The sequence below is a fragment of the Leopardus geoffroyi genome, chromosome E2 (assembly GCF_018350155.1).
Source record: "Leopardus geoffroyi isolate Oge1 chromosome E2, O.geoffroyi_Oge1_pat1.0, whole genome shotgun sequence".
Lineage (NCBI taxonomy): Eukaryota > Metazoa > Chordata > Mammalia > Carnivora > Felidae > Leopardus > Leopardus geoffroyi.
In genome coordinates this window covers 43144793-43162756 of record NC_059335.1, presented here as the reverse complement: position 1 = coordinate 43162756, position 17964 = coordinate 43144793, and the positions used below count along the sequence as shown (strand labels likewise).

The 17964-nt window shown below is 56.4% G+C and overlaps 1 protein-coding gene across 10 annotated transcripts; it reads right to left on the bottom strand.

Annotated features, from left to right (window-relative positions):
• Positions 1 to 16461, bottom strand: RIPOR1 (RHO family interacting cell polarization regulator 1). Of its 10 annotated transcripts, none has more exons than XM_045443153.1 (22): positions 16290 to 16433; positions 8010 to 8136; positions 7741 to 7893; positions 7490 to 7568; positions 6855 to 6878; positions 6706 to 6759; positions 6420 to 6572; positions 6255 to 6318; positions 6120 to 6163; positions 5917 to 6042; positions 5330 to 5478; positions 5125 to 5254; positions 3521 to 5041; positions 3320 to 3441; positions 2318 to 2450; positions 1934 to 2069; positions 1664 to 1825; positions 1238 to 1396; positions 911 to 1107; positions 737 to 820; positions 533 to 623; positions 1 to 391 (listed from the first exon to the last, which is right to left on the bottom strand). In XM_045443153.1, exons 2-22 carry the CDS (start codon positions 8111 to 8113, stop codon positions 294 to 296), a joined length of 3783 nt encoding a protein of 1260 aa, XP_045299109.1. In that variant the 5' UTR covers positions 8114 to 8136; positions 16290 to 16433; the 3' UTR covers positions 1 to 293. The 10 variants fall into 10 exon arrangements, with proteins under 10 accessions (XP_045299109.1, XP_045299110.1, XP_045299115.1 ...); XM_045443154.1 differs by having other exon boundaries at positions 3320 to 3438; positions 16290 to 16432; XM_045443159.1 differs by lacking the exon at positions 16290 to 16433 and adding an exon at positions 8954 to 9097.
• Between the last annotated feature and the right edge of the window lie 1503 nt (positions 16462 to 17964).

The window sequence follows — 17964 nt, the reverse complement described above, 5'->3', positions numbered from 1 at the left end:
TAGGAAAGGCATTTTGCTTTTTTATTTTCTGTAAAACTCTGTAAATAAAATATAAAACCAAGGGATGTGGCAGGACACTGATTTGTGGCAAGTGTGCTGAGCCGAGGCTGGGAGGCACTTGACTGCAGGCACTGACTCTACCAACCCAAGGGCAACAGAAGAATATATTAGATTTTCATTGATAGGAATCTGTGGGGGAGAGGTGTCTGGAGCCAGCCCTCACCCTCCCTGCCAGTGCCTGGTGAGCCCTGAAAGTGAGAGGAAGGGGCAACGGAAGCCAGTGGGTAGGAAATTTAGAATGCTGTGCTGGCCATGCTGCCAGGCCCAAAGATGCGGGGCAGGGCGTCCAGTGATTCCTCCAGCCGTCGATGGGCAGACTGTCCCTCTTCCCCTGTAATGGGTAAGGATGGGGTTAGGAGCGATCCTAGCCCCATCTCGGCCCTCACATCCGTGACTCCACTCACTCCTACTCCCATCAGCCAAACTGTTGTGGAACTCTACTTGACCTGTATCTCCCATCCCCCAGCCTCACCACACTGTTGCAGGCTCTGTCGAGCGGCTTCCCTCACAGCTTCTGTGTCCGTTTGGCACAGGTACACCAGGGGCTCAATGCCCTCAGGAGCCTACCGGGGGAGGGAACATTGAGGTGGGCCCAGTGGAGCAGGTGGGAAAGGCCCACAGCCCAGGGCTGGGGGAACTGGGAGGGGCATGAAGTGCAGGGGTTGGCAGGCATTACCTTGATGCAGCCCAGGGCCAGGCAACCAGCCACTCTTGTCTGTACATCCTCATCCTCGAGTTGGTCCAGGAAGCACAGTAGGGCCTGGGTAAGGGTGGGAGGGCAGACTTAGCCAGACACTGGGAGCCTGGGACCCCAAGTCTTTTCCTCAAGAAGGGCCTGCCTGACTCTCACCCTTTCCCTAAAGACGGGGCCCAGTGACAGGCTCCGGAGCTGGGTGCTGACAGCAGCCATGACCTTGTTGTTGCCATGGACAAGCAGGGAGCTGAGGGCCCGAAGCCCATCCCTTTGCAGTCTCCCCTCAGGAGCCAACCTCAGGGCCTTCAGCACAACAGCTTGGTCATCTGAATTCAAATTCCGCACCAATAACACTGAAAGAAGAAAGGAGAGTTGGGACAAGGTAGCAGGGCAAGGAACCTTGTGGGGTAGGGTCTTGTATACTCATGTTCTCATCCACACCCACAGAGTCAGGCCACTTTGTGATCAGGGCCTCCGGCTCACCCTCCTCGGCGGTCTCAGTCACATAGGCCTCCATAGAGGGGCTGTCCAAGGCTTCGACATAACTCCAGAACTGGAAGATGGTGAACTGCTCTCCAGGGCCTGTCTGGGGCCTCCTGGGCAGCTTCTGCCCCAGGGCATCCTCCAGGAACTTGACACACACTGTGGGAGGCAGTGCTGCAAGCCTCAGGGTTTGGGTGGAGCCAGGCCCTTAGAGGGAAGAGTGCTCCCATCCCAGGTTCAGGTCCAGGGGCCCCCCATCCAAACCCTACCCCTCTGGGTCCTTCCATGCAAAGAAACAAGCCTTCATTATTTCCTCCCACTGCTCAGCTCAGCAAGTCTGTGTAGGCTGACCTGGCTTTTCCTGAGATCCCATCACTAGGGATCCAACAAAGGAGGTAAGAGGGGGCAGGTAGGCAGCCCACTCACCAGCCTCAGCTAAGCCTGGCTGGCGCAGGGAGAGACGGGCACTGTATTGATTGCAGAAGGTGAGGAGCACTCTCTCTACGGGGCAGATGAAGGGGCTGAGTCCCTCTGTGCACTGGTCCCAGAAGGTGAGGAAGCTGGGCCGAGAGGCTGAGAACTGCACCACTACGAGGAGGTGCAGACAACCATCAGCAACAGAGCAGGCAGGTGGGCACAGAGGCGTGCAGATGGGGCTAGGTAAGGGAGGAGCTTCAGGGCAGACAGAGCCCTTACCTTCCTGGGCAGACGTGGCAGGGACTTCCCATCGTCTGCTAAGCTCACATACGGCCTCTAGCACCCTGGCTTCCCTCAGCAGCCGCTCCAGGGCCCATGCCTCCTGGCAGCGCAGGGGCCCAAATGTGCCCAGTTTCTGGAGAATAGGGATGGCCTCATCTCAGGATGAAGCTTGGGGAGGGTGGAGCCCAGGATGTCCCAGCATGCATGGAGAGGATGGGGGAAGCCATGGGAGGTGTTCCACTCAGCAAGAGCCAAATGCTAGAGCACTGGGGCAGTGGGGAGTGGAAGTCAGAGGAGGCATGGAGGGTCAGTATTGAAGTGCAGGGCTCCCTGGGGTAGGGGGTTACAAAAGGAGGGTGTGGAGAATACCACTAGCCTCACCAGCAGGAGGCGGCTGCAGTGGTACAGGTGCTGGACCAAGGCAGCGTCCAGAGCTGGACACTCCGTGCTGAGGGGGCGGGCACTGGGTAAGTCGAGGCTGTCCTCAGCCCCAGGCTCCAGGCTGTTTGGGGGCCTGAGAGAAAAAGGGGGTCAACCACCCCAGGAGCACACATCACCATGTGGTCAACAGTTTATTTTTATTAAGGTCCCCCCCCCCCCCCGAATGGAAGAGCAGACAATACACAGACAACAGACAATGGGTAAGTTCACGGAGGACTTCCAGAAGGAGAAGAGACTACGACCAGCAGGTGTTAGTGGGGGTCTCCAGGGTTCGTCTGTCTTTTCCCACCTCCAGCTACAACTTCTGGGACCACCAGGGCCGCCGGGGTTGGGATGGCTGGGAGTAGGGTTGCAGGCGGGATGGTCTATGTAATGTGGACTCCAAGGGGTTGTGGCCCAAAGGGTTCAGGGCACAAGGCCCTAACCTGAGCAGCAGCAGAGAGAGGACAGGCCAGGCATGACTTAACCAGGAATTGGCAAAGGCCACTCTGGGACAGAGAGCCAAGGAGCTGGGTTCTCGGGGAAAACCTGGTTGAGACAGAGGGGGTTGGTGCTGGGGGACCCAGGGTGCATGGAGAGGCACCGAAAGGGCTTGTTCATAGGGTAGGTCCAAGGTGAGTCCAAGGGAAAGAGGAGGAGCTGGAGGATCACAAGCTGATGGGGACCAGCAGGAGAGGCAGGCATTGCCCGGACCAGAAGGAGGGAGGTCAGAAGCACTGGGGATACAGATGGGGTTGGAAACAGGCATAAGGGACACATGAGGACTACATGGGGTGAGGGGTGGGGGTGTCAAACACAGATGCACCTGCTGGCAAGTGTATCCCCTCCTGCCACCTCCAGTCTTGCCACTCTCCCTGTGTGCTCTACCTGGCTCCACCTCACCTGTTGCCCTTTCTGGCCTTTCCCCTTCACTTGGCACTCCCCTCACCTCTTCCCCCTCACCTGTCTCCAGGACTATCGATGTCTTCATCTTCATCCTCATTGAGGAAGCTGAAGCTCTCCAGGGCATGCTCCACAGTGATACTAAGGCTGGAGGCCCGGCTGCGAGTGAGGCCTTGTTTCTGCTGGGGTTGGGAAGGGAGTCAGTGCTACCACCCACTGCCTTGCTGCCCTCCCTACTGCAGCCCACCTGGCCCTCCTTACCATGAGCAGACTCTCCAGCCGGGTCACCTCCTGCTCTAGGCCCTGCAGCTCAGGGAACTGGCCACGATAGTCATCCAGGGCAGCCATTAGGGCCCCTAGTGCCTCTTCCAGCCTCCTATCCCCAGCCCCTCCAGCTGCTCCTGGAACTGGGGCCTGAGTGGCCACAGCCAGGCTAAGGTCTAAATGCTGGGCCACAGGGGCTATGGGTGAGAGAGGGGGACTTGGACTCTGAAGGTCCGGTTCTGGGGAATCTGGGGATGGACTTGTGAGGGGTTCGCAACTGGAACAGGCAGGACTTGGGTAGGAGGCGCTGGGGGCTACAGGGTCTGCCTGAGTGCAAGGAGTGGAAAATGGGTAGCTACAGGACTGGGTGTTGGTGCCTGGGAGGGTAGGGTCTGCCTTTGCAGAGGAGCTGGGAAGCATGGCATGGTCTAGAAAAGTGGAAGAGCTTACAGTTATAAGGGTGGGGCTTGTGACAGGATGGGTGGGGCTCCTAGTGGTCTGGACTGGGTCCTTAGCCTTGGGGGTAGGACTTGTAGTGGTGTGAGTTGACATCCTGGCTTTGTGAGCAGGGCTTGTACTTGCATGGGTGGGGCTTGTAGTGGCATGGGTGGGGCTTATAGTGGCATGGGTGGGGCTTGCAGTAGTGTGGGTGGGGCTTATAGTGGTTTGGGTGAGGCTTGCAGTGGTATGGGTAGGGCTTGTTGTAGTGTGGATGGGGCTTGTGGTGGTCTGGACTGGGCCTGTAGTATTGGGGGTAGGACCTTCAGTAGTGAGGGTGCAAAGCATTGGCTTGTGGGTGGGACTTGTGGTGGTCTGGACTGGGGCTGTGGCACTGGGAGTAGGGCTTGTAGTGGTGAGGGTAGAGACCATGGGCTTGTGGGTAGAAGCTGTGGTAGTATGAGTGAGGCTTGGAGCACTTTGGGTAAGGCTGACGTCATTATAGGTAGATCCTCTGATGGTGTGGGTAGGGCCTGGCAGTTCAGAAGAGCTAGAGTCTGTGATCTTGTGAACCAAATCTAGGTGTGCAGACAAAGCAGGGTCTGTAGATATGTGGGTGGGGCCTGTTGTACTGAGGGTAAGGCTTGTGGCAGAATGGCAAGGGTCCACAGCAGGAGGGACAGGACCAGGTTGCTCCCCATGGGTGGGATCTAGGTGTGCAGGCAGGCTAGGTCCCTGAGCTAAGCATTCTAGGCCCAGAGCCTCCACAGAAGCCTCAGCCAAGGCAGCATCCACACTGGCCTCACTGATGTGGCTCAGAGTCCGGCTATAGGGGGCATGGCCATTGGCCAGGGCTGGGGCCATGATCCCCTCTTCATCCACAGGTGCAGAGGTGGGGGTCTCAGGCCTACGGAAGGCGACTTGAATGGGCAGAGGTTCAGGCTGCTGCACCAGAGGCCTGGGAGCTGAAGAGTGGCGGGCAATGCCTGAAAGCTGGGGGCTGGATGAGTCGTCTGAAGATTCGGATGACAAGGACCATGCCGTCCCATTCTCCAGCTCCTCCTGCCGCCTCAGCATATTCTGGGAGAGAGGAAAGGGCGCTTCAGGACCACCCCAGGGAGCCCCTGGAGAATGGTGGGGCCTAAGCCTGGCCTGTGACTCACATAAAAGGCCTGTTCCCGAAGTGAGGGCGTGTCTGGTGGGCTCTGGCTATAGGTGGAGAAGCGCTTGGTGACTGTGGAGGCCTTGTTGACAGTGGAAGCAGTTGAGGGCTGGTCATCCTTGTCGAAAGGGCTGGGGAGGTAAGAGGCTTTTAGCAGGTGCCACAGGCCCCTTGGTCCTGTCCCCAAGCCACTCAACAATACCAACCTCCATGTGACTTCCAGGCTGAGCTTGATGGTGCCGAGGTCATTGATGTCCACAGCCACAACTTGGGGCAGGGCAGCAAACAGGTCCTTGGTCTCACAGGAGACACTGCCTACAACCACATGGTTGGCCAGACCCTTCAGTTCTGTCACCTGTAGACAAAAATGCATCATATAAGGTCATAAGGGTATAGGGATCATGAGGTTGTGGGAGATCAGAGGTCTGAATATGCATAGACGTTATGTGACAGTCACAGGGTCATAGGGCTATGACAAGGTTGCAGGGATTGGAATTCTCTGAGTGATGAGGCCATGGAGGATTGAAGCATCCTGGGAGCATGTGGATGACAGAGGTCTAAGGTCACTGTGGCCATGGGGGTCACAGTCTCATGAGGGTTTAGGGAGTCAAATATTTACAAGATTAAAAGATCATAAGAAAATCACAGAGTTATGAAGGACATGGGGATTACATATTCACAGAGCCATGAAGCCAGCTGGGAGTTACAGGGTAAGGGTCTTAGGGTCATGAGGGGTTCACGAGTCAAGGAGTCACAGGATCATTTGACCTGTGGTCCTGGGCAGACACATCACCTTGATAGACAGGAATTCCGTGAGCAGAGGAAGAAAGACGGTTTCCTCGCTGTCCCACACCTGCTTTCCGCTACCCTCAATCCGGCCCCGTAGTTTCCAGCGTTGACGCCCATATTTCATGCAGATCTAGGTGAACAGGCAAGATGAGGCAGCCCCTGGTGTTGTGACCCTCTCATTCCAGCCCTTCCTTGCCATTCTCATACCTCATACTGATCCCCCACACACAGCCTGGCGAAGCCAGCCAGCCCTAGGAGTAGAGGAGGAGATGAGCCATGATGAGGGGTCTCAGGCACACAATCCCCTCTCCCTAGCACCAGTCTGTCCCCATCACTTAGTACCTTTCATCCGGAGATGGAACTCGCCCAGCTGTGCTTCCAGCTCACTCTCCAGCAGACACATGCTCTGGGAGGGGTGGGCAGGGACAAGAGCGGATCAAGAACCAGTCCTCTCTCACCAGCTCTGCTATACCCTGTGCCTCTGCCTTCTGGACACCCATCCCTCACCTCTGTGTACTCGCGATGCCCTCGAGTGGCTTCGGCCAGGCTGTCCCGGGCCTCTCGGCTCCCTGGAGACCCAGTGCTGTAGGCACGGATCATGTTGTAGGCGCCATCCCGGAGACGCCGCTGGACACAGTATGCTTCATACAGCTCATCAATCTGGGCAGGTGAGTGGGGTGATATTGGGGGAATTGAAACTCACTCCTGGGGTTGCTCACCCAGGACCTAGCATCCCCCTATCTCCCACCCGCCTTGTGTGCACACTGCACACATGTGCATGCTGCACATATACCTTGCTGGCATGGAACTCCAACCGTCGCAGGAAGCGTTCAATGGACTTGACTTGCTGAGGGAGAGGTATGTCAGGAGGGGCCGGAGGCCCCAAGCCCTTACCCTCCCCAATGAGCCAAACTCTTCCATCACCATTCCCTACACACTTACCTTGTCCAAGTCATACAGGAAGCCCTGCAGGGGAAGATGAGAGGGGATACTTAGGAGGCATGGGAAGTATTCCAGCAGGGGCACATGTCTACCCAGGCCCATGTAACTCCTCTTTCACAGCCTTTGTCCCCCTCATACCGCAGGCCACAGCCACTCCAGTCAAAGTATGGACTGACCCATCTTCCCTCATGCCTGGCCTTAGGTGCATGTTAGTGACATAGGGTCTGGTCCTCAAGACCCCTCCCATACGCATCCCCCCATCTCTTCCCCTGGGATCCCTTCCCCGGGCCCACTCCCTTTTTTGCAACCCCTAGGAAGAGGTTCCCTCTACCAGGGAACTCCTATTCTTCAAGACCCAGCAGAAGCGTTTCCTGCTCTGGGAAGCCCTGACCTGTTTCCAGAGAAGAACCATGACTCTCTATCAGAATTACTACAATATAGATTCCTGTCATCATGTCTGTGGGGGTCTGACCTACCCCACTGAAAGCTCCAATGGGCAGATACTGGGTCTCAGACAGAAAGTGTACAAAACCTGGGGAAGGTGGGGCTAGAAACCTGCCCAGCCTTTCCTGATATCCCGTATTCTAGTCACAACTGGGCTAAATCCAGGGCATCCTTGTCAACCCTTTACTTACCAGCCGGGAATTCCTCTTGGACTCCCTAATCTGTCCCTGGAGTTTCTCCTGTTCTTGCTGGTGCACTTCCAAATAGGCCCTGGGGAAAGGAGTGACTACAAGAATTAGCTTACCTTTCCAGCCTCCAGTTGCCCGGGGTACAAGCAAGCAGTGGAAAGAAGATAGGAGACTGGGGAAGGTTCCTACTAGCAGGAAGGGGATGAGGGCTTAGGGAGGAGTCCTGGGATAAGGCATTGGGAGGCGTTCCTTACGTCAGGCCCTGCTTGAGCGCAGTGTACACCAGGTCCAGCCGCTCAGGCTGTGGGACCTTAGGGGCTGGGTGCGCCACGGAAAACATCCTGGACACTCGGGAGAGCGCTGGGGGCTTCCGTGGGGGCCCCGGGGGACTGAAGGCCGGGAAGCTCCTGGAGAAGAGGCCACACTCAGAAAGGTACGAGAAGGATCCCCAATCCCTCACTGCACACCCAGCTCCAGCCCCGTCACACTCGCTTGACCCCATTAGCCCCGCTCTGCTGCGTACCTGGGGCCCCGCTCCTGGCTGCCGAGGACGCCTGCGAAGGACTGGCTCCTATTGACCCGGGCGCTGAGCAGGCGGCGCTGCGGCCGCACCGACAGGGACATCATGGAATGAGTCCGCGCGGGGCTCCCTGGGGGGTGGCGAGGGCGGGTGTCCAGCGCCAGTCAGGCTTTTGAAGCCCCTTCCGGAGGCCCAGCCTCTGTATCTTAGTCCAGCCGGATACCGCCTGACGCCAGGAGTCCCGACAACCCTGCCGGCCCCAGCACTAATGACAGGGCGGCCGGGCGACTCGGCCTCGGACTCAGCGTGGCCAGGGCTCGGCCCCCACTTCCTGCAGAGGTGCAGGCTCCGCCTGTCTCGGGGCAGGAAGGGGGGTCGCGCGGGGACCCCCCTCCCCCGCCCCTGGCTGGGAAGGGGCAGGAAAGGGGCGGGGCGCATGAAGAATGTGCGGAAGCGCTTGTTTACCCGGGGGCGGGGCGGGCTCCCCAGCCCTGCCCCTGACCTCACCCCCTATCCCCGCAACAGTGACCAGGAGCTCCCGCGCTCCAACCCCGCGAGGCTGCGGGAGGTCACCTGGCGAGGTGAACGCTCTGAGCCCAGCAGAGCTGCCCAACAGGCCCGGCAGGCCCGGGGTTGGCTCCCGCGACCCTCCCGCCCCGTGTAAACTGCTTCCCTCCAGCCCCCACCGGGGATGCCAGAGCCCAGCAGCCTGGGGATTCCCAGAGTCGGGGGCAGCGCCAAGAAGTGCCCTGCCTCCTCCACTTTCCTGCGGCTCAGGCCTGGAAACTTAGTCATAGAGGGACTCCTTCGCCCGCGCCCTTAGCGGGAAGGGATCCTCCGCAGACCCCCACCCAGATCCGGAGAAACACGTGCCCCTGTCCCCAGAGTCCAGCCCGCACCCCCTGGGGCCAGCCTCGCAGCCATCGCAGCCTCAGGCCGGGTCCTACCTCTCTTCTTGGCACTCATGGTAGATCCAGGACAGCTCCCCACCCCCTGCGTTTGCCCTCCCACCCCTACGTCCCCACAGGCCCAGGGCCACTAGGTGCTGGGCGAGCTGGGCTCCGCGCTTGCTCCCAGCGACTCTGGCTCGGGCTTCAGCTCCTCCCGGCGCCGCCCCCCGCCCAGTTCCTGCCGCCTGACTCAGCCCGCCGGGATGGGCGGGACCGGCTGGACCACGGAGGGGGGGGGGGGGGCACCGCTCAGACTGAGCGGCCTCTGGGAGGGGTATTGGGGGCTCCCTTGGGGAGGAGACTGAAGTGGGTCTTCTCAGGTGGGGTTCGGAGTTTGGGTAAAGGGAATTGAGCCCGGCGGTGAATAAGGAGGGATAAACAGAATGAAGACCCTGAGTGGAGGCTGGCTTGGATGCAGTTAGAATAAGGGGCTCGTAGAGTGGCTGTTGAGGGGTATTAGAGGGCTGAGCACACACAAGGCTGGGAGTTGGGGTTCTGAGTATGCAGACTGGAAAGTGGGGCTGAGGGAGTAGAAGGAAGGACTGTGGGTGCCGAGTGGATGGCCTGTGCCAATAGAGGGCAGAGTCAGGCACTGAGCATGAGGGGTCTGGGAAGCTGGGAAGAGAAAGAGGCTAAAAGTGTGGGACTGGACCAAGCTCATATTATGTGTTGCTGCCCCAAGAAGGAAGCAGAGAAGGAACTGGGTTCAGAGTCCCGTAGCCCATGGACTACCCCATCCACAGAGGAGGTGCTCATCCTCCCCACCCTCAGGCCCTAGGGAAGAGGATCAGGTCCCACTGCCCAGCCAGGGCTACCTCTCTGGTAGAAGCTGCATCTTACGGTGAGGCCCCCATCCTTCTGGCCACCGGCTCACACGGCTGAATCCCCTTGGTGTTGGCCCTTTCCCACCCTGAGTATTTTTTCCTTGAGTTTCCCTCATCCACCTCCAGCCTGAATAGAGGCTATCATGCCCAAACTCCAGTGGGCATTGGAAGGGCTGGGTGCTCCCTCAACCCATAAATACTCCTGCTCCTTGTTGCTCAGTTCTGCTTATTTTCTCCCCAAGAGTCTGGAGTGGGCCCAGGGGTCAGCATTTCCAACAAGCCCACCACACCCCTTATAGAATCAGATGCAAGATACCCAAGGACCCCAGTTTGAAATGTGCTATCCTCCTCTCTCTCCTTGAAGACCAGGTGCTCTGCACCCTACACTAGCAACTATGTATTCCTGTGGATTGCACGCCCCACACTGACCTTTCTGCTCCCGTCCCAGTCTGCATGCCCCACACTGACCTCCCCCCGCCTACTGGCTCTGGAGTGCCCCTTTCCTAAATTGCAACCACAATGATGCCAACCTTAAGGCTCTCTGCATCACCCCCACCTACACTGTCTTCTACCTGAGACCTCTTGAAACCTCAGCTCATTTATTCAACTATTCACTGAGTGGCAACTCTGTGCCAAACATGTGCCAGTCACTGGAGATACAGTCCGGAATTTTCACAGACACCATCCTGCACAGAGCTCACAATTGGCCTCTGCTTCCTTTCTCTCTGCCAGGTCCCTCCCACCTTCTCTTCCCTGCACATCCTTCTCTCCCCTGCACATCCTTCTCTCTCCTGCACATCCTTCTCCCCAGCCTAGATCCACAGGCACCACACTCCATAGCTCACCTGCTGCTAATATGCCTAGCACTCTGTGCTTCTCTCCCACCGGGCAGAAAACAACCCTGGGCGACCCAATGCCCTGCCTTCTCTACACCTGCACACAATGGCAGGAGCCGCCAGAGGTCTTTGCACAGCAGCTGAGCTGGAACCACAGAGAAATTCTCTCAACCTCAGCCAGGTTCTCATTTCCCACCCAGGAAATCCTCACGTGTGGCCCTACTCATCTTTCTTCCTTCTCATAGAAAATGAGTGTTTCAGACTTCCTCCGCAAGCCTTAAACAAGTTCAAGTCACTCGCCCATAAAAAACTAAAACAACCCTGGAAACTACCCAAATGCCCATCAGTAGATAATGGAATGCTATACAGCAAAAAGAACGAACAGTATACATCTGCATACAAAAATATGGATGAACCCTACAGACATAAAGAAGAAGCAATACCACAAGAGAGGACCTATGTATGGTTCCCTTGATATGAAGTTCAAAAACAGGCAAAACTCATCTATGGTGATAGAAGTCAGAATACTAGTTACCCTTTGGGAGTAGTTACTGGAAGGGGACACAAGAGGGTTTCCAGGGGGCTGGTAATGTTCCATATTTCCTCATCTGGGTTCTATTTCCTGGTCCTAGACGGGTGTATGTTCTCTTGTGAAAATGGATTGAGCTGTACACTTTGGATGCTCACCCTCTCTGTAGATATTTTTAATATAAAGTTGGTTTTAATAACTCCAACAAGAGGAGCGCCTGGGTGGCTCAGTCGGTTAAGCGTCCCACTTCGGCTCAGGTTATGATCTCGCAGTTTGTGAGTTGGAGCGCTGCGTCAGGCTCTGTGCTGACAGCTTGCTCAGAGCCTGGAGCCTGCTTCAGATTCTGTCTCCCTTTCTCTCTGCCCCTCCCCCGCTCACACTCTGTCTCTGTCTCTCTCAAACATAAATACGCATTAAAAAAATTAAAAAAAAAAAAATGCCAACAAGGAATTATTCCTTTGTGGACCCCATTTCTCTTCCCAGTGACCCCATCCATCGCTCCATTTGGCCCTTTCATAATCAAATTTATCAAAGAGACAGATGTCTACCTTGATTTCCTCTCCACAACTACGCAGTCCTCTCCCACCCTGGGCTACCTTCCACACCCACCACTCCCCTGACTGGTCTGGACAAGGTCACCAGTGACCTCCCTGTTGCTGAATCCAGTGTCCAAGGTTTAGTCCTTCTCGTGCTTGATCTCAGTAAAGCTTTTCACTTTGTGGCTCTCTTTCTCTTCTTTGAGCCCTTTCTTTCCTTGAATTTCAAGAGGCAACAACATGCTCCCGGTTTTCCACCTATCTCTCTGGCTGTACATCCTACTTTCCCACAGAAGATCTCATCTTTCTCATCATCCCAGAATTGGCCTCATCCTCCTCACTCTTGGGCTGGGTACATCTCCCACACCTCAATGCCCTTGAAATGTTGCCAGCTTCCTTATCTCTTCCTCACCCAAACAGCTCTTCTGAGCACCAGGCCTATATATCCAACTGCCTGCTTGTTGCCTCCCCAGAAGCTAAGCAACAATGCAGAGTGGGCTATTAGGGGTGTGCTGAATTTGAAGTCCTCAAGCTGGATTCACCAATTTCCTTCTCAAACTTGACTCTTCCCAGTCAACCTCTCTCCACTCAGCCACACACTCTGGAATCTGTCCCCTCACCTCCATCCCCATAGCTAGAAATTGGATCCAAACAGTCACCAACTCTCAGCTAGAACCCTAGTGGAGCTTCCCAATCAGCTCCCTGTCTCCACTGTAATCCACAATGATCTATTATTTTGGTTTGTTTGTTTGTTTGTTTGTTTGTTTGTTTATGGGTATCCAGCATTATTTTACATGATTGCCTACTTTTTTTTTTTTTTTTTGTAAGTAAGCAAGAGTCTCATGTTCCACCGACTGAGCCAGTCTGGTGCACACCCCCCTCCCATTCTTTATTCAATAACAACATTGCTCTTCTTAAAATTCCAGTCATCTGACAATGCCAAAAACTGTGATTTGTCAAGTGCTTTCTATAGGCCAAGCACTGTGCTTAATTAACAAACATCATCTCATTTAATTCTGGTAACAACCTTATGGGATCAATCCTATTAGCCCCATCTCACAGATGAGAAACATGAGGCTAACTAGCTCTGTGACCTTGGGCAAGGCATTTCTTAACCTTTTTGGGCTTCAGATACCCCTCTGTTAAATAAACCTAACAACAACAACAACAACAACAACAACAACAACAACTGCCTCACAGGGCTGCTGGGAAGATGAAATGAGATACTTCTCTTTCTAGGCACTTGTAGGGAGCATCTGGGCAAGTGAAAATTGTATGTGGGGTAGGGAAGTTCGGGTGGACACACTGCCACATTGTAAACACAAAACAAATATTAACTGTTGTTGTTAACAATTATTAATGTGCCCAAGATTACACAGCTGGTAAGTGGTAGAGTCAGGATTCAAATCCAGGCAGTCCAACCACAGGACTCTTAAGTGCTAACATCCCTCTCTTTTGCCTCTTGCAAAACATCCATGGGTGACCCCCTATTCCAGGGATAAAGTCTAGGCTCTCTGACATGACCCCAAATAACCTTCAGGCTCTGTCCCTTCCCTCATATACCTTCTACTACTGATCTACTCAGTCCCCTTCTTCTCTCATGGTCTTTCTGTTCCAGCTACTGTGACCCTTTCTCTTTTTTCTAAAATGTTCTTTTTATTACTATAGTTAATTTTTTTAATATTTACTTATTTTTGAGAGAGAGAGAGAGAGAGAGAGCACATGAGCAGGGGAGGGACAGAGAGAGAGGGAGAGAGAGAATCCCAAGCAGGCTCCACACTGTCAGCAGGCAGTGTGACAAGGAGCTCGAACCCACGAACCATGAGATCATGACCTGAGCTCAGACGCTCAACAAACTGAGCCACCCAGGTGCCCCTGATCCTCTCTCGATACCTACAAGGCTCTTCAGCCTTTCAGCAGCAGCCTCCATTGCTCCTATACCCTCTTCCCATACTGTCAGCCTTACCAATTCCCTCTCCTTTTTCAAGTTTTACCCTACGGGTTCTTCCTCCTCCTGCCCTGGGTTGGTTCCTCCTTTTTAGGGGCCTCATAGCTTCCTTCCTCTGATCCTGGAGGCCACATAGTTCAGTTGTCAGTTCTCCTTTAGCATCTGTCTTCCAACCAGACTGTGAACTCTGGGAGCAGGGGCCTGTTTGCTGGGTTCATTGCTGTGCCCTCTGGGCCCCGCACCAGAGAGATGAGGGAGGAGGCTGAGTATGAGTTCGGAGCTGAGTGAACTTGGCTGCCGGGACACAGGAAGAGCAGATCCTGGGCTGTTGGAGGGGTAGATTTCAAGTCTGTGCCCACCCTAACTCCCCTACTCCATTTACAATTTTCTTTGTCCTTCCCCCACTTTATGATTATATCACCAAGTAGAGTTCTGCTCCCTGAGCATAGGGTAGGGTGAGGACCCCTGGGGTTTTGGGACTGAGTGGGTAGACTAGACTCAGAGTAGGCTAACTGTCCCAACACTTTTCTTTCTCTCTCTCTCACGAGGGCTCTGCTGCTACCAACTCCCTAGTCCCACCAATGTGTAATTGTGGTCCACACTCTTGCCAAAATGACCATCAGAATATCCGTCTGAGTGACCATTTCAGGGGGGTGGAGGCAGGGTCTTCCCTGCTGCAGGGGAGAAAAGAAAAATTGCTGAGCTCCTCTGAGCTAAGTAGAGGGCCCACCTTAACTGGTGGGGGGAAGCTGGCCTCATACCAGCCCTGAAGCCTGTTCTGGACGTGGGAAAGATCTCAGGTCCCAAAGATTATGGGGCCAGCAGCACAGCCAGCGTCAGGCAGCAAGGAATGGAACCCTGACTGCCTGCATGGCCCCAGATTCCTTCGCCCCCAAAACCCTCTACATGCCAAAAGTGGTGCACTTGTGTGGGACAGGAGGTCCCAACACCTGCACTGCCCAGCTCAGTGGTAGGCCAGGAGGGTCCAGCAGCCTAGCCAGGAGTCCCCGATCTAGCCCCGCCCAGGAGCAGGGCTGCCCCAGACAGAGGTAAACAGACACTAAAAATAGCCCGGGCAAGGGTAGGCTGCAAGGAGAATGGGGTCCCTACTGAACCTGTCCCTGTCTCCATAGCGACTGCCACCAAACCCGGCTGCTGACGTCATGCCGCAGCTGCCGGAGCCGGAGGGAGGGGTGTGCGCGCGGCCTGGGACCCCCCACCCCGGAACCAAGCAGAGACTCCCGGTGGCTTCACTTCCTGCCGGCCCCCTCCCTGGTCAGCTGGTCACATTCCCTGGCTGGAGGCTGGCTGGCGGCGTGCTGGAAGCTGAGTGGCTTCCCCTGGGCCGGGCCTGGAACGGTTGGGAGTCTCGAGCCTAGCTGCAGTGAGAGGCAGGGGTTGACTGAGCCGTGCCCTCTTCACCTGCCTTTCCACCCAGGGTGGACCCAGCCTGGCCCCCTGCATGCTCTCCTCACCCCCACTCAAATCCAGGCCTCTATCTCTGGCTGTTGCCTCACAGGACCCAGAACGGGTGGGTGGAAGTGGAAGCTAAGCCAAGCCTCCTTGTCCCACTGGAGTATTTTGTACTTCACTTTCTAATTCTTTTCCACACCCCTTCCGTGCCACAAAGGTGGTAGTGCAATGGCAAGATTTGAGGTCTGGGTCTAGTTCCCATTTCTCCCTAAACCAGCTGTGTGACCTTGAGAATACTACTTAACCTCTCTGGGCCTCTTTTTCAGCCTCTGCCAGATTGTCATAACCCTCCTCAGAAAGCTGTGCTGGTGCTGAATGCTGCAGGCCCGGGGTGAGGTCCCACAGATGGTGACAGGAGAAACTTTATTGTTATGTTTGTTATATTTAGACTGCACACAGTAGGTGCTCCGCCAGCCAGTCTGGACCTGAATTAGGATCAATCCAGTAGAACTGGCTGGACTGAGGCCTCAACAGGGAGAGGAGGACAGGGGGTGCTGAGGGCAGACAGCCAGATCCCTAGCCTTGGTAGGCAGCTCCTTCCCCCAAACAGTTCTTCAGGGTGCCCAAGCCTGGCTGCTTGCAGAGACCATGCATCAGCCTCCCATTCCCAGGGACAGGGTCTGTTCCCCCACCCGGCCAAGGCGATCAGCTTCAGCCGCTTGGGCAAAGAGCCCGGCCACAGGCCAGGATCGGCCACCTCGGGCCGAGCCCCAAATCCGCTTAGGCCGGCCGATGTGTCCACGAAGATTAGCTCATCTCCGAGGCTAGCCTGCAACCCTCGTCGCCCCCTCTCCATTCCCAGCTCATCCTTTCCCCTCCCCGCACCCAGCGAGGACAGCGGGGGCTCCCGGAGAGCGCCCTTGCCAGCTCCCAGACAGGCGTCTTGGGCCAGCCCTCAGGCCCGGCCCACCCTAGAGCCCCGGGGCAAGGGCCGCCTGGGCCTTGCCTTGGGAGGGAAGAAGGCAGCGCGGCGCGCGTCAGGCCCAAAGGCGGCGGCTTTTGTGGGCGTCCTCCACGCCCGGGGGGAGGGGAGGAACGATACCGCGCGGCCCGGGTCCGGGGGATGGGGCGACGTGGGACCGGGCCGCAGCCGGGGCAGCAGATCCGGGACCGATGCGGAGGCACCCGAACCGCCGCATCCGACCCCCGCCTGGCCCGCGGTCCCCCGAAACGGCGGTGACACTCACATGGCTGCGCTGGGCTGCGCGGACCTCGCGCTCTCCGTGCGCTCGTCCCTGCCTGGCCTGGTAGCGCCGCAGCTGCCGCTGTCCCCGCCGCCGGCGTCCGCCCCTCCCTCCGCCAGTCGCCCGCCGCCCAGTCACCCCGCTCCTCCCCCGCCCGCTGGGCCCCACCCACTGCGCTCGGGAGGCTCCGGGACCCAGGGAGGCGCCCACGGCTCGCTCCGCCCTCTCGGGTAACGGGGCAGGCCAGTGGCCCGCGGGGTCCACCAGCTTGCGGGGAGGCGGGGCCCTGGACGACGCTAGGGCGGTGGGAGTTCTTAGCGCTCGGGATTCGCGGGAATTGGGCAGCTGCTTGCAAAGCCAGTCCCATTCCTTCCCACGCAAATCCCAAAACAGGGTGCGCCGGAGAGCCCCGCTTGCCTATCCCCCTTCTCAGAATCTGTGGTCTCCAGAGATCTTTCAGGCTCTCCTATCTATGACCGTCCCGGAGCAGCCACTGCTGGCTTGGGTTGGTTGGAGGAAAGAATCAGGGCCAGTTTCTGAGACGGGAACAAGGGGTCCTGAAGCCTAGCCATTAGATACCTGACCGCGCATTCACTACTCACTGGTTACTAGTTCTGGGAAGCCTCAGGCCTTGCTCACAGAGTGCGGGAGGGTCTGGGTACCTGGGCTTGGGGCACATGCTGGCCAAAGGGGGCCAGAGCCAGTCCTTCCCAATAGGGGACTGGAATACTGACTCTCCCCTCCAGTGGGTTGAGGTGGAGCTGAGAGCTCTGGGCCCGTACCGGAAGGGTTTCACCCCGTAGTCCTTTACCTTTAGAGGGAGCACAGACATACTCGGGAGCAGGTTGAGGGACTTTGAGAGGTTTTTTACTATCTGCACCCACAGGGTTGGTCTTAAAAACCCAGAATTAGTGGTAGGGGATAGAGTTCCTGAGGGACACAGACGTCCCCTCCCTCACCAGCTCTTCCAAGAGACACACCTCATTCTCTCCCAGTTCTCCCACCTCCCGGCCCCTCCTCTTTGCCTTCCTTTACAGCACACCTTTCTCTACAGTCCTTGAACCTGGGGATTGCTTCCAGGGACTGGGTTCTCTTTATTTCCCCACCACACAACATCATCCAGTCCCAGGGCTTCAATCCATCCACTGCTGAGCACCCCAAGCATTCCTCCTTACTCAGAGTCCTCTCCTATTCCAGAGCCTCTGGTCAACCTGCCAGATCGCATGACCTTCCCCTGGGGGACTCTTCTTCCTTCCTCCTCATATTTGCAAAGCACTGCGCTCCACTCAGGCTCCCACCTGAGCCAGAGACTCAACCTCTCCACAGCTCTCAAAACCGGCACCAGTTAGTCCCTGCCCAGCTCCTCTGCAAGGCATCCTCTGAAATGCAAGGCATTTCTCTTTCCATGTCCTGTGGACTCCTACCTTCATGTCAGTCATCACCACCAGGCAGCATGTAGGCCCATGTGCCTAAACCTGCCTCACTATGGGTCTCTAAGTTCTGTGGGGGCAGGGATCATGGAAGTCCTCATTACCACTGTCCCTGGCTTGTAGTGGGAATTCAAGAAATATTTGTCAGATGAGCCAGTGAAGGAATGAGTAAATGCATGAACCATGACGTCCCCTCTCCTACTCCCACCTTCATTCAGCCTTCTAGTCCTATTGATCATCCTCCAAGA

Coding starts and splice junctions, on each gene's coding strand:
- RIPOR1 (XM_045443158.1), bottom strand. Junction 6,879..7,489: donor CCAAGAGGAATTCCCGGCTG/GTAAGTAAAGGG, acceptor CTTCCCCTGCAG/GGCTTCCTGTATGACTTGGA. Junction 6,760..6,854: donor TCCTGTATGACTTGGACAAG/GTAAGTGTGTAG, acceptor CCTCTCCCTCAG/CAAGTCAAGTCCATTGAACG.